Source organism: Aquarana catesbeiana, linkage group LG01 (assembly GCF_042186555.1).
Source record: "Aquarana catesbeiana isolate 2022-GZ linkage group LG01, ASM4218655v1, whole genome shotgun sequence".
Classification (NCBI taxonomy): domain Eukaryota; kingdom Metazoa; phylum Chordata; class Amphibia; order Anura; family Ranidae; genus Aquarana; species Aquarana catesbeiana.
Genome location: NC_133324.1, coordinates 288,755,115 through 288,768,141, shown reverse-complemented (window position 1 = coordinate 288,768,141; position 13,027 = coordinate 288,755,115). Strand labels below are relative to the sequence as shown.

The 13,027-nt window shown below is 41.8% G+C and overlaps 1 protein-coding gene across 1 annotated transcript in view; it reads left to right on the top strand.

Annotated features, from left to right (window-relative positions):
- The window catches only part of LIMK2 (LIM domain kinase 2), a 75,953-nt gene that overhangs the window by 54,586 nt on the left and 8,340 nt on the right, over positions 1 to 13,027 (top strand). The window contains exons 10-14 of the mRNA XM_073629277.1: positions 8,494 to 8,622; positions 8,753 to 8,809; positions 11,342 to 11,407; positions 11,582 to 11,756; positions 11,864 to 11,919. Of these exons, the coding sequence (XP_073485378.1) occupies positions 8,494 to 8,622; positions 8,753 to 8,809; positions 11,342 to 11,407; positions 11,582 to 11,756; positions 11,864 to 11,919 (483 nt within the window). The remainder of the gene's footprint in view (positions 1 to 8,493; positions 8,623 to 8,752; positions 8,810 to 11,341; positions 11,408 to 11,581; positions 11,757 to 11,863; positions 11,920 to 13,027) is intronic.

Genomic DNA, 13,027 nt, shown 5'->3' with positions numbered 1-13,027 from the left:
GTATCTGGGTTTTTCCATCTCCAGTCCTCCACCATGCCATATTGAGGACATACAGGCCGCTAGTTGAGAGCTGCAGTTGGATTTGGCATTCAGTCTATCTTTCTCAGGAGAGAGCACCGTGTTTAGATCACCGGCCAGAATAATTGGGCCTTCCGCCACCTGCAGTACCCTCGTCAACACAGCCTCCCACGTAAACAGTGGAGGAATGTATACTGTCACAAAAGTATATGGCGTATAATTGAGGAGGACCACCACCACAAACCTCCCGTACAGGTCCATAACAATGGTCTTAGGAGTACATGTTAAAGATTTGGACACCAGAATGGAAACCCCTCTAGCGTAATTAGAGTACAGGGAGTGAAAGGCGTGACCTATAAAAGCTTGTTTGAGAGCAAGAATTTTGGATTGCATCAGGTGGGTTTCTTGTAAAAAAAAAACTAACATGAGGCTTACGTTTCTGTATATAATTGAATACTAGTGCTCGTGTAATCTCGGAGTTCATAGAACAAGAAATCCCCCTATGTTTGGGACTTTAACAGGCCACCAACTCTTTAAGTATAAAAATATAAATTTTATTGATATAGTTAAAAAAGATGTGAAAGCGTCTATAACATACAGAAACATACAGGCTAGAAAATCATTCCATAGTATATACACAATCAAAACTGAGAATATGTATAGGGTGACAAGAAATAGATGTACTCTCACGGGGTAATGTACCCCGATACCCGACGCGTTTCCGGTATGCAAGTACCTTCATCAGGGGTTGGAGAGCTGTGGATATTCTGTACATACGTGAATTCAGGAGGTATAATAGATGAGCCAACTTTGGAACAAAAACGTTCAAAAGAACCAATTGCATGCCGGCTGTATGCCGGAAGGATCAATGTCCAAATAGCAATCCCATATTAGTGGGCTCCTGTGTAAGACCCTTGGGGTATGTGGGTCCTGTGGGGGGTGCCTTCCCCTGTCAGTGCTACAGGGGGGATTCTTCTTCGTCCGTCTGGAAAAGGAGAAAAGGGTGTTAATAGGGTGAGCAGCAAAATGGTCAACGGACCGCAGCATTAAGATATGGACAACCAATTAGCAAAAGAGTGTGGCACAAGCCACCTGCAGACTTGTGTAACTTTTCCTTGCCATCAAATATGCGTTTAATGCCCCAAGAAGGGCGAGAGAATCGGTGGGCAATATGCATGTGAAGAAATGGAGTGATCTGTTAGCATCGGGTGCTACCCAGCGACTGCAGCCATCGATTGGCCTCCCTGGGTGAGGTAAAGAATTGGGTCTTGCCTTTGTGCACTACTCTGAGCTTTGCAGGGTATAGCACACTGTATGGCAGACTGCATTCTCGGAGGCGCAATTTCACACTTTGGAATGCTGCCCGCTGTTTCTGTGTCGCAGCGTAGAAGTCTGGAAAGATGGTGATGTGGTTGTTATAAAGCAAATCGGGCATATTCTGGGCACGGTTGGGGATGGTTTCTTTATCCCTGAAGTACAGGAACCTTGCTAGCAGGGGACTAGGAAATCTCCCCGGTGAAGGTGCCCTGAGCGGGACCCGGTGAGCACGCTCAATGGCAAATAGATTTGAGAAACTTTCCTCTCCAAAGGTTTGTTTTAACCAGGTGAGTAGAAATTCTTCAGGGCATTTACCCTCTGAGCCCTCGGGGAAACCTAGGAACCATAAGTTGTTCCTGCGGAGCCTGTCCTCAATATCCCCCAGTTTGGCTTCCTGGGACTTGTGGTCTGCCGCCACCTCTCTCACTGTTTTCATAAGGGGGTTGAGGTCATCCTCCACTGCACTAATCCGTTGCTCAGCGTTAGATATTCTGTGCTTGACTTTGTGCACATCATCTTTAAGGATTGCAAAATCCACCCTGAGGGTCTCTATTTGTGTGGATAGAGACGCATGGCAGCATTTTATGGTGTCCAGGATCTGTGACAGGGACGGCTCTCTTACCTTATCACCGCTGTTCCTGGAGTGGAATCTGCAGATGGAGAGGCTATTGGAATAGCCTGAGATCGGTGGCGTCCATCCACTCCGTCTCCCCTTCAGCCCAGGGCTGTCCATCCACGGCAGGAGACCGCGGTGTGTCTCAGGTGCCATTTTGGCCCTCCTCGTGGGCGAAGCGGGAGAGCCGTTCAGCGGGTTTCTGCTGTGGGTTCGGTCCATATTTCACCATGGTCTGGTGCCTGGGACATTCGGACAATAGTCCGGCCAGTGTGGAGCTGAAAATCAGGGTTTTTGGCTGCAAAGGATAATGTAGGATCTCTGTGCGGTCCGGAGCTCCAGAAAAAAGCTGCTCAGGCATGCCCCCAATTGACATGTTAGGTTACCCAGCGTAACAACATCTTTCACATTGTTCAAAAAATTGGGCTAACTTTACTGTTTTTTTTTTGTTTTTGTTTTTTGTATTTTTTTTCAATTAAAGTGTATTTCTTCCAAAACATTTCCATTTGAAAGACTGCTGCGCAAATACATATATACATATATAATACATATACATAATAAATACATATACATATATAATTTATACAGTATCTCACAAAAGTGAGTACACCAATCACATTTTTGTAAATATTTTATTATATCTTTTCATGTGACAACACTGAAGAAATTACACTTTGCTACAATGTCCCCTCAAAATAACTCAACACACAGCCATTAATGTCTAAACCACTGGCAACAAAAGTGAGTACACCCCTAAGTGAAAATGGCCAAATTGGGACAAATTGGCCATTTTCCCTCTCCGGTGTCATGTGACTCGTTGGTGTTACAGGTTCTCAGGTGTGAATGGGGAGCAGGTGTGTTAAATTTGGTGTTATCACGCTTTCATACTGGTCACTGGAAGTTCAGCATGGCACCTCATGGCAAAGAACTCTGAGGATCTGAAAAAAAGAATTGTTGCTCTACATAAAGATGGCCTAGGCCAGGGGTGGGCAACCTGGGCACTCCAGCTGTGGTGAAACTACAAATCCCATCATGTCTCTGCCTCTAGGAGTCATGCCTGTGATTGTCAGGGTCTTGCAATGTCTCATGGGACTGGTAGTTTCAAAACAGCTGGAGGGCTGAGGTTGCCTACCCCTGGCCTAGGCTATAAGAAGATTACCAAGACCCTGAAACTGAGCTACAGCACAGTGGCCAAGACCATACAGCGGTTTAACAGGACAGGTTCCACTCAGAACAGGCCTCGCCATGGTTGATCAAAGAGGTTGAGTGAACGCGCTTAGCGTCCTATCCAGAGGTTGTCTAAGGGAAATAGACGTATGAGTCTTGCCAGCATTGCTGCAGAGGTTGAAGGGGTGGGGGGGTCAGCTTGTCAGTGCTCAGACCATACACCGCACACTGCATCAAATTGGTCTGCATGGCTGTCATGCCAGAGGGAAGCCTCTTCTAAAGATGATGCACAAGAATGCCCACAAACAGTTTGCTGAAGATAAGCATAATAAGGACATGGATAAATGGAACCATGTCCTGTGGTCTGATGAGACCAAGATAAACTTATTTGGTTCAGATGGTGTCAAGCGTTTGTGGTGGCAACCAGGTGAGGAGTACAAAGACAAGTGTGTCTTGCCTACAGTCAAGCATGGTGGTGGGAGTGTCATGGTCTGGGGCTGCATGAGTGCTGCTGGCACTGGGGAGCTACAGTTCATTGAGAGAACCATGAATGCCAACATGTACCATGACATAGTGAAGCAGAACATGATCCTCTCCCTTTGGAGACTGGGTCACAAGGCAGTATTCCAGCATGATTAGGACCCCAAACACACCTCCAAGAAGACCACTGCCTTGCTAAAGAAGCTGAGGGTAAAGGTGATGGACTGGCCAAGCATGTCTTCAGACCTAAACCCTATTGAGCATCTCTGGGGCATCCTCAAATAGAAGGTGGAGTAGTGCAAGGTCTCCAAAATCCACCAGCTCCGTGATGTCATCATGGAGGAGTGGAAGAGGACTCCATTGGCAACCTGTGAAGCTCTGGTGAACTCCATGCCCAAGATGGTTAAGGCAGCGCTGGTGGCCACACAAAATTTTGACACTTTGGGCCCAATTTGGACATTTTCACTTAGGGGTGTACTCACTTTTGTTGCCAGCGGTTTAGACATTAGTGGCTGTGCGTTGAGTTATTTTGAGGGGACAGCAAATTTACACTGTTATACAAGCTATATACTCACTACTTTACATTGTAGCAAAGTATAATTTCTTCAGTGTTGTCACATGAAAAGATATAATAAAATATTTACAAAAATGTGAGGGGTGTACTCTTGTGAGATACAGTATAAATACTGTATAAAATGTTTTGGGGGTTCTAGGTAATTTTCTAGCAAAAAATACGGATTTTAACTTGTAAGTAACAAGTGTCAAAAAAAGGCGTAAACCCTGCAATAATAACTCAAAGTGTGCCCTCATTAAAAATACTATAAAATTTCCTGTTAAATAGCAGTTACTTTGAACAGCGTGTTCCCAAGGCTTTTAGATAAAGCAACTGTAAATATTACTTTATTCTGTTTGTCACAATCTTTTTATTTGATTACCCTTGATAAGCGCTTATGCCATTGACCTTCCTGAGGATACACGGTGTAAGGGCTTGTTGACACCATGTCCATTGAACTGGCTTTTTATGTACACCACAGCAAATATGTGGTGTGAACAGCGGCAACCTTACTTTTAAGGGAGGAATTTTGTTTTCCCTGGAGATATGATTTACACCTGTGGAAGACCGGTATAATCACTTGAGTCTTCTTGAGAGCTTCTGCAGTGGGTGTGCCGTCTCTCTTGTTACAGGGTGGATTTAGACATGCGTCTAAATCTCTCTTGCCTCTGAAGCCTGAACCAGGCTCAGAATGAGCTGCAGAGGCTACTGACGGGCGGTGAGAAAGCAGTGTGACTTCTCTGGTAATAGCACTACTAATAATTTCTTAAGACAGTGTTTTCCAATTTAAGTTGAAGGTAATTGAACAAAGAAATTATAAGCAGAAACCTTTTACATTCCAGATAGCTAGAATGGAGAAAGGGTTTACTTTAAAGGAAAAATACCTTTTTTTTTAATTTTTTTTAGTTTGTTTTAACTGTAACATGATTTCTATGAAACCATTTTACAATTACACTGTTAAGAATTGCCTTTCCATTTCAGTCTGCACCTAGCAAGCAAATTTTTTAAACTGCCAGAAAATTCCGATTTCTTCTCCTTGGAAACATTAAAGTGGTACTTTGCAGATTAAACTTTCAAGAATTTTACACCCTATGTGCACAGAGCTTGAGCTCAACTTACAGGCATTTCCAGCATGGTACTGCGTTTTATCTGGGGTGATATACTGGCAGGCCTCTGGTCTCTTAAAAGCATGGCCGGCGTTACCATAAGGCAGCTCAGCCTTATGCCGCGTACACACGAGCGGACTTTACGGCGGACTTTGCCCGGCGGACTGGATTTCGTCGGACAATTCGATGTGTGTGGGCTCCAGCGGACTTTGTTTTCTCAAAAGTTGGACGGACTTAGATTTTAAACTTGTTTAAAATTTATCCGTTGAAATCGAGTCCGGTCGAAAAGTCCGCTCGTCTGTATGCTAGTTCGACGGACAAAAAGGCACGCTAGGGCAGCTATTGGCTACTGGCTATGAACTTCCTTGTTTTAGTCCGGTCGTACGTCATCACGTACGAATTCGACGGACTTTGGTGGATTGTGTGTAGGCAAGTCCGTTCATTCACAAAGTCCGTCGGAAAGTACGTCGAAAAATCCGCCGGGCAAAGTCCGCCGTAAAGTCCGACCGTGTGTACGCGGCATTAGGGCGCCAGGATGGAAGGGGACGGTAAAATGCCCCTTCTCTTGTGCAAACGTCCTTAGACTGGCCCTCACAGCCAGCAATGACAGGGGAAGTGAGCAGGGTCTGCACACTGAAGGAAGCACTGCTCTGTCCATCCCCTACTCGCTACATGTACACAGTTTATCTTCCATGTGCTTGGACTGGCTCCTGGAGCCCCCACACCCCCACAGATATTACAAGTTATCCCAGATCACACACAGGAGTACTCTGGATACAGCAGCATGTGGTGTGTCTGACTGTCTGGGTATTGCACACACTAAATGGCAGTGAAGGGAGCATACCAAAGCAGTCTATGGTCATCTGTACATAGAGGGGGCTGGGAGATGACATCTGGGGACCATCTCCTGTTGTCATGTGTGTGAGCACAGCACCCCCTCAATGGCATTGTATAATGGTGGCCATACACACTTCCATCAATTATATTTATCTTCTCTGATCCATCGCCAACCATCCATAATTCATCTATAGTGACCCATTCTGTCTATGGTTGGTGAACAGGAAAGAGGATTCCCATCCACAATCAGAAAATACAAATGTAAATAATTGATCGCATCTCTGTATCAGCCATACAATCTCATAACCCGATTAATCAATACTCAGTCAGATTCACAAACAAATGCAACACATTTAATAACTTTCCATTCTGGCTAGTCAACTCAGTTTGATTCAGGTTCGATCTAGATTGATCAGAAGGGAAGTCATGTCTGTTTAATTGTATGGCAATTCGACCATTATAAGACCCCTTTCACACTGAGACAGTTTTCAGGCGTTTTACCGCTAGAAATAGTGCCTGTAAAGTGCCTGAAAACTGCTTTTCATTCATTGCAATGGGTGCTTTCACACCCAGGCGGTGCGCTTGTGGGACGCTAGAAAAAGTTCTGCAATCAGCATCTTTGGGGTAGTTTGAGAGTGCTGTATACAGCGCTCCCAAAACGCCCCTGCCCATTGCAGTGAATGGACAGCGCTTCCAAAGTGCCGCAACATGGCAGTTTTCAACCCTTAGAAAGCAAAAATAAAAATTAAGTACAGCGCTACGTTTAGAAAAAAAGTGAAAAGCAGCCAACACACCTATAGACTCAAGGCAGAAAAAAACAAAAGAAACAAAAGTGTGGCGCTATATATCACATCCACAGCCGTGTGTATTACAATAAAGACATATAAAAATGGTGAATACTACCAAGAAATGTATGACCATAAAATGGATAGTGTCAAATAATTAATCAGTGTTGATCACATATAAAGTAAATACACAATAATACTTAATCATCCGAGGGGTCCACCCGACATGTTTCAGCTAAGGAGCCGTCATCTGGGGGATGACGGCTCCTTAGCTGAAACATGTCGGGTGGACCCCTCACGATCGCCGCTATTTGATATTTGAGCTCTGTTTCGTTCTTCCAAAATGTGAGTCTGTTTTTTATTATTTTAATAAACTAGTGTTTTAAAACGTTATTACGCTATGTGAGTTTTGTTTGCTCCTTGCATGGCATATGAAACTACACGTTTGGCTTATGCTGGATTACCTATGGGAGAGGAAGCTGTGCAGACCCCCCCTTTTCTTTCCACCATCTGTTGATGACATCTGACAAGACGCATTTCCCAGAACCAGTGGTTATTATGCTTTTTTGACTTGTCTGGCGTACACCATTTCAGGTCAATTCTTTCCGGTAAGCCTCCTCTACTCCTGGTGTTGGCCCCGGCACTGATGTACAATGTATGCACACTTGTGGTCTCCCTTCTGCCCACTCGCCAGATTTGGTGCAACTAAAATTCTGTGAATACCATCTGGCCATGCATCACCCCCTTTGAACTCTGTTGATGTTTTCTTCACTATTTTTCTACACATTTTTTATGGACTTCTAAAGTTTCATGTTTTTTATGTTTGGTGTCTGGCTCATGGAACCAGCACGGGTTTCTATTAATCACTGGCACATCGGATGATTAAATATTATTGTGTATTTACTTTATATGTGATCAACACTGATTAATTATTTGACACTATCCATTTTATGGTCATACATTTCTTGGTAGTATTCACCATTTTTATATGTTTTTATTGTAATACACACGGCTGTGGATGTGATATATAGCGCCACACTTTTGTTTCTTCAGTTTTCAACCCTTCCTTTGGGGTTAAAAGTGCCCCGCTAGTGGCCGAAAAGTGCCACTTAAACAGTGGTAAAGCGTCGCTGAAATGAGCAGTGCTATACCACTAACGCATGGGCGGCCCCAGTGTGAAAGGGGTCTAAATGAATTGCACGTCAATCAAATAATAAAATTGAAGCATCTATAACCATCATTACAATAGCACAGCTAAGCTTTGTGTGTGCAAACTTATTTATTATGGTTCCGGGGGTGGGGGCGCAAAAATGCACTTTCGCCTATGTAGACAAAAATCTTGCACCAGCCCTTCTTAAAAGCATTGGTGTCTCGGATTACAAAATGTTAAAATTACCATGTGATTATACTAACCAGACACCCACACTTCTTACTTTCATGCACAACAAAGCACAGTAAAGTTTGATAAACTTGTTGAATTAACTTTTTTTTTTTCCCCCTCAAAAAACTGACTCCTAAATGAAGATACACATTTCAAAATCTGCACACTTTTATGCAGGCATAAAATATTCCACCATGCAAGTCACTGAGTTTGCGTTGTATTTGTTTTGTTAAAAGGTAAAGGTCATGCGTTCTCTGGATCATCCCAATGTGCTGCGTTTTATTGGAGTTTTGTATAAGGATCGAAGATTAAATCTGCTAACCGAATACATTGAATGTGGAACCTTGAAGGACTTCCTTAGAGGGGTGAGAAATGGAGAGATTGCATTAAGGGCGTTCATAATCTGTAGTAAGTGGACTGATTTGCTATACAAATCTATAAATGGTACAAATTTGACAAGTTTCCGTTTTTGCCTTTTTGTCCTATCTTTTGTAGGAAACCTGCCCTTGGCAACAAAAGGTGTCATTTTCTAAGGACATTGCATGTGGAATGGTAAGTTAAAAAGGGAATATGTGTAGTATTTGTATACATTTTATCAACAGTTCATCAGTTCATATGATTTTGTAAGTTTGCCCACTTGCAAAGAAATGAAGGGTCTATATTTTGTATCATAGATGTATTTGAAATGATAGAGGCAGAATATCAACCAAAAATCCAGAAAAAAACACATACAGATGTTATAACTTCAGTTGCAGTTCAGTGAGTAAAATAATTATTTGATCCCCTACCAACCAACAATAATTCTGACTCACACGGACTGGTAACAGTATGTGCTCATGTGGTACACAGATTAGTCCTGTCAATTTAAGAAGGTGCTGTCCACATAATCTTTCTTCCATTCAAACCTCACCATCATGAGCAAGACCAAATAGCTGTCAAAGGATGTCATGGACAAAATTGTAGACCTGCACAAGGCTGGAATGGGCTACAAGACCATCAGCAAGAAGCTTGGTGAGGAGGAGACAACTGTTTGAGAGATTATTTGCAAATGGAAGAAATAACAAATAACCATCAATCACCCTCAGTCTGGAGCTCCATGCAAGATTTTGCCTCATGGGGTAAGGATGATTATGAGAAAAGTGAGGGATCAGCCCAGAACTACACGGGAGGAGCTTGTGAATGAGCTTGTGAATGATCTCAAGGCAGTTGGAATAACCGCCAGCAAACAAACTATTGGTAACACAATACACCACCATTGGATTGAAATCCTGCAGCTCCAACAAGGTCACCCTGCTCAAGAAGATACAGGTACAGGCCCATCTGAAGTTTGCCAATGAACAGCTAAATGATTCAGAAAAGGCTTGGGGGCAAAAGTGCTGTGGTCAGATGAGACCAAAATTGAGCTGTTTGACTGTTTAACTCGACTCGCCGTGTTTGGAGGAAGAAAAATGCTGACTATGAATCTAAGTACACCATCCCTACAGTCAAGCACAGAGGTGGAAACAGTGTAGTTTGGGGCTGTTTCTCTGTGAAAGGTACAGGCCGACTTTGGTGTCAATGGATGAGGCCATGTATTGTAAAATATTGGATGAAAATCTTCTTCCTCAGCCAAAACACTGTGGTTGGGTCTTCCAGCATGACAATGACCCAAAACATACCGCCAAGGCAACCAATGAGTGGCTCAAGAACAAGCACATTAAGGTCAGAGTGGTCCAGCCAGTCTTCAGACCTTAATCCTATAGAAAATTTATGGAGGGAGCCAAAACTTCCAGTTGCCAAGCGACAGCCAAGAAACCTTAAGGATTTGGAGAAGATCTGTATAGAAGAGTGGGCCAAAATCCCTCCTGAGATGTGTGCAAACCTGGTAACCAACTACAAGAAACGTCTTACCTCTGTGCTTGTCAACAAGGGTTTCTCCACCAAGTACAAAGTCATGTTTAACTTGTGGATCAAATACTTATTTTACTTACTGAACTGCAACTCCATTTATAACATTCGTATCATGTGTTTTTTTTTTTCTGAGTTTTTGGTTGGTTTTCTGTCTATTTAAAATACACCTATGATAAAAATTATAGACCCTTCATTTCTTTGTAAGTGAGCAAACGTACAAAATCTTCAGGCGATCAAATCATTTTCGTCACTGTATAGGAAGAGGCAAGATGCCAGAGGGAACAGGTTAAAGTTGGCCATACCTTTTTTATACAATTTTTTTTTTTTTTAATTCCATTTCCTTTAGATTTGCCTTCAACTATGTAGTGCAAAGGCCTGCCAGATTGCATACAAATTTAAAGTGTTTAGGTTTGACCTCCATATTATATGGCTTTGGTAAATCTAAGGGAAAATTGTATAATGTATGGCCAGCCTAAGCCATTGCTTTTTTTTCTGTATAGCAGATGATCTGTATACATGGTCATGGGGGGAGAAAGAAAAATGATTACAGATTCTGTGTGTAATGTGAAACAAGTTATTTACAAAAAAATCATGCCCTTCTAAGCATTGGCCTTGAGGATGTAGTACCATCAGCATCAGAATTACTGCTGGTACGTCTACTGTTTCTTGCTCATAAGCTCATTGCACAATGCTAGCTATTTCCTTATCTTTTTGCAGTGGCTCAAGACAGTTAATGCCATTTTGGAAAGAGAAACACTGACATATCAAAATAGGGGTTGCCCAATGACTTTTCAAAAAAAAAAATTGGTCCTGTTGGTTATCATCCTCTTTATTCTCTTTCATTCCCTCTCTTTCGCGCTCGCGCTCATTCACTGCAGGTATTATTTATGATGAGAAAGTGGATGTATTGTTGCTTGGGTTTCCAATGTAGAAAACCTAGCACATAAATGTAAATTGCATGCAGCTTGATCACCAACATCTCTTGCAGAACCTAAAATAAAAAGTTATCCTTGTCCCCTCAAAGATTTTAAAAGCAGCTACCGAAATATTAAAATCCTTTATTATCCATCAATGTTTTCAAAACAAAAAAATGAAAACCACTTTAGTTTTCCTTTTTTTATATAGCTTTTTTCTAAAGTATTCTAATATTTTTTTAACTAGTATCCCTAATTGTTGCCTTTCTTTCTTTTTCAGGCATATCTTCACTCCATGAGCATAATACATAGAGATCTCAACTCGCACAACTGTCTCATCAAAATGGTATTACTTTTCTACCATAATGCTCATTCACTGTATTCCCTACCTGATATGATCATATTCCTCTTCCTCCCGCAACATTCTTGTGCTATAGATCTTGGATTTCCAGTACTTGCCCGCATTGCTTTCTCTGCTCTTATAAACCAGCTTTTCTCAGCTAGCTGTCTTTTACTGTAGGATGGAACCGTAGTGGTTGCTGACTTTGGACTGTCCAGGCTCATTTTAGAAGAAAAACCCAAACCCCTACCAGATCGACCTCCTACAAAAAAGAGAACTCTTCGTAAACCAGACCGCAAGAAGCGTTACACAGTGGTGGGCAACCCATACTGGATGGCACCAGAAATGTTAAATGGTAATACTCTAATATCAAGGGGTTTTGAGTAGAATTATTATTCAATGAGTGGGGGGCTGATTTTAAGAGGCTAAATTTACAGTTAATATTCTATTATTTCATTCCAGGTAAAATCTACGATGAGAAAGTGGATGTATTTTCATTTGGCATTGTGCTGTGTGAGGTAAGTAGCCCCTAGCAGAGCTGGGATCCCTTTCAAGTTTTGGTATCCAAATCAACACATAGAGGCCTTTTGCTTTAATTTAAAAAAAAAAAAAAAAAAAAAACTCTATACAATTGCCTAAATTTACAAACTTAAACTACATACTGTATATATGAAGTGTCATACCCTCCAAAGGATTTGTAATTCTCTTCAGTTAGTATTGTCATTCAGGAACACGGCTATGTCCTAGGCATTTCTGCAAACTACAGTACATTGTGCTGAGAAGTACAGCCTGTCTAGAACTTTCCCTACCCTTTGTTTGGATAATGAAAGAGCAACAGGGCACTGAGAAGAACCTCACTCTACTCTTTTCTCCTGTAAGGAAGCCCAGTGTTAGATTGGAAGCTCTCTGCAATGCAGTAGAGCCATATTGTCTTACAATATTTGCCTTTCCTCTTTTGGGCTGAGTGCTGCTAGACAAAGGATTGTAGGTGGCTGAAAACAAGGCATTTAGGCTACTTTTTCAAGCTATGTGTAAAATACATTTAAAGATTTATAATCCACAACTAGAATAAATTATGGGCTTTTGTTGTATTTGCCTGCTTCAACTATAAGTTTGTAGAAGTTTCACTTTCATATTGAAAATTCCCTCTCGGTGCTTATGGTTTCCCCTCTCAGTGTAATCTTTTATCTGTATATCCAAAAACCACAGAACTGTGTGCAATGACCTCTTTGACTCCAAAAAGTGGAGTTGTGTTAAGTTAGAATGTACAATGAATACATATGTACAGTATGTAATTCTGCCCATGGAAGCTGTCAGCTGTACAGGTCACAGTTTTTCATAAAAAAAGCTAAATTTAACTGTGGGAGAATTTTCTAGAAGAGATATAATGGACACCTATACAGGGAATACGAAATTAAACGTTTCCATTAACAGAGTTATGGAATTTTTATTTGAATTGCTACTTTTACACCATTGCATAATCTGAATGCCTGTTATATTTTTACATACATATGCTTTAGATTGGCCTTTTGTTAACCTTTTTATCTCCAAGGAATCTGGATCTGGGGGAACCACTGATAGAACCAGTCCATCGGGGATCAGTGGAAAAAAAATACCCCTTACAGT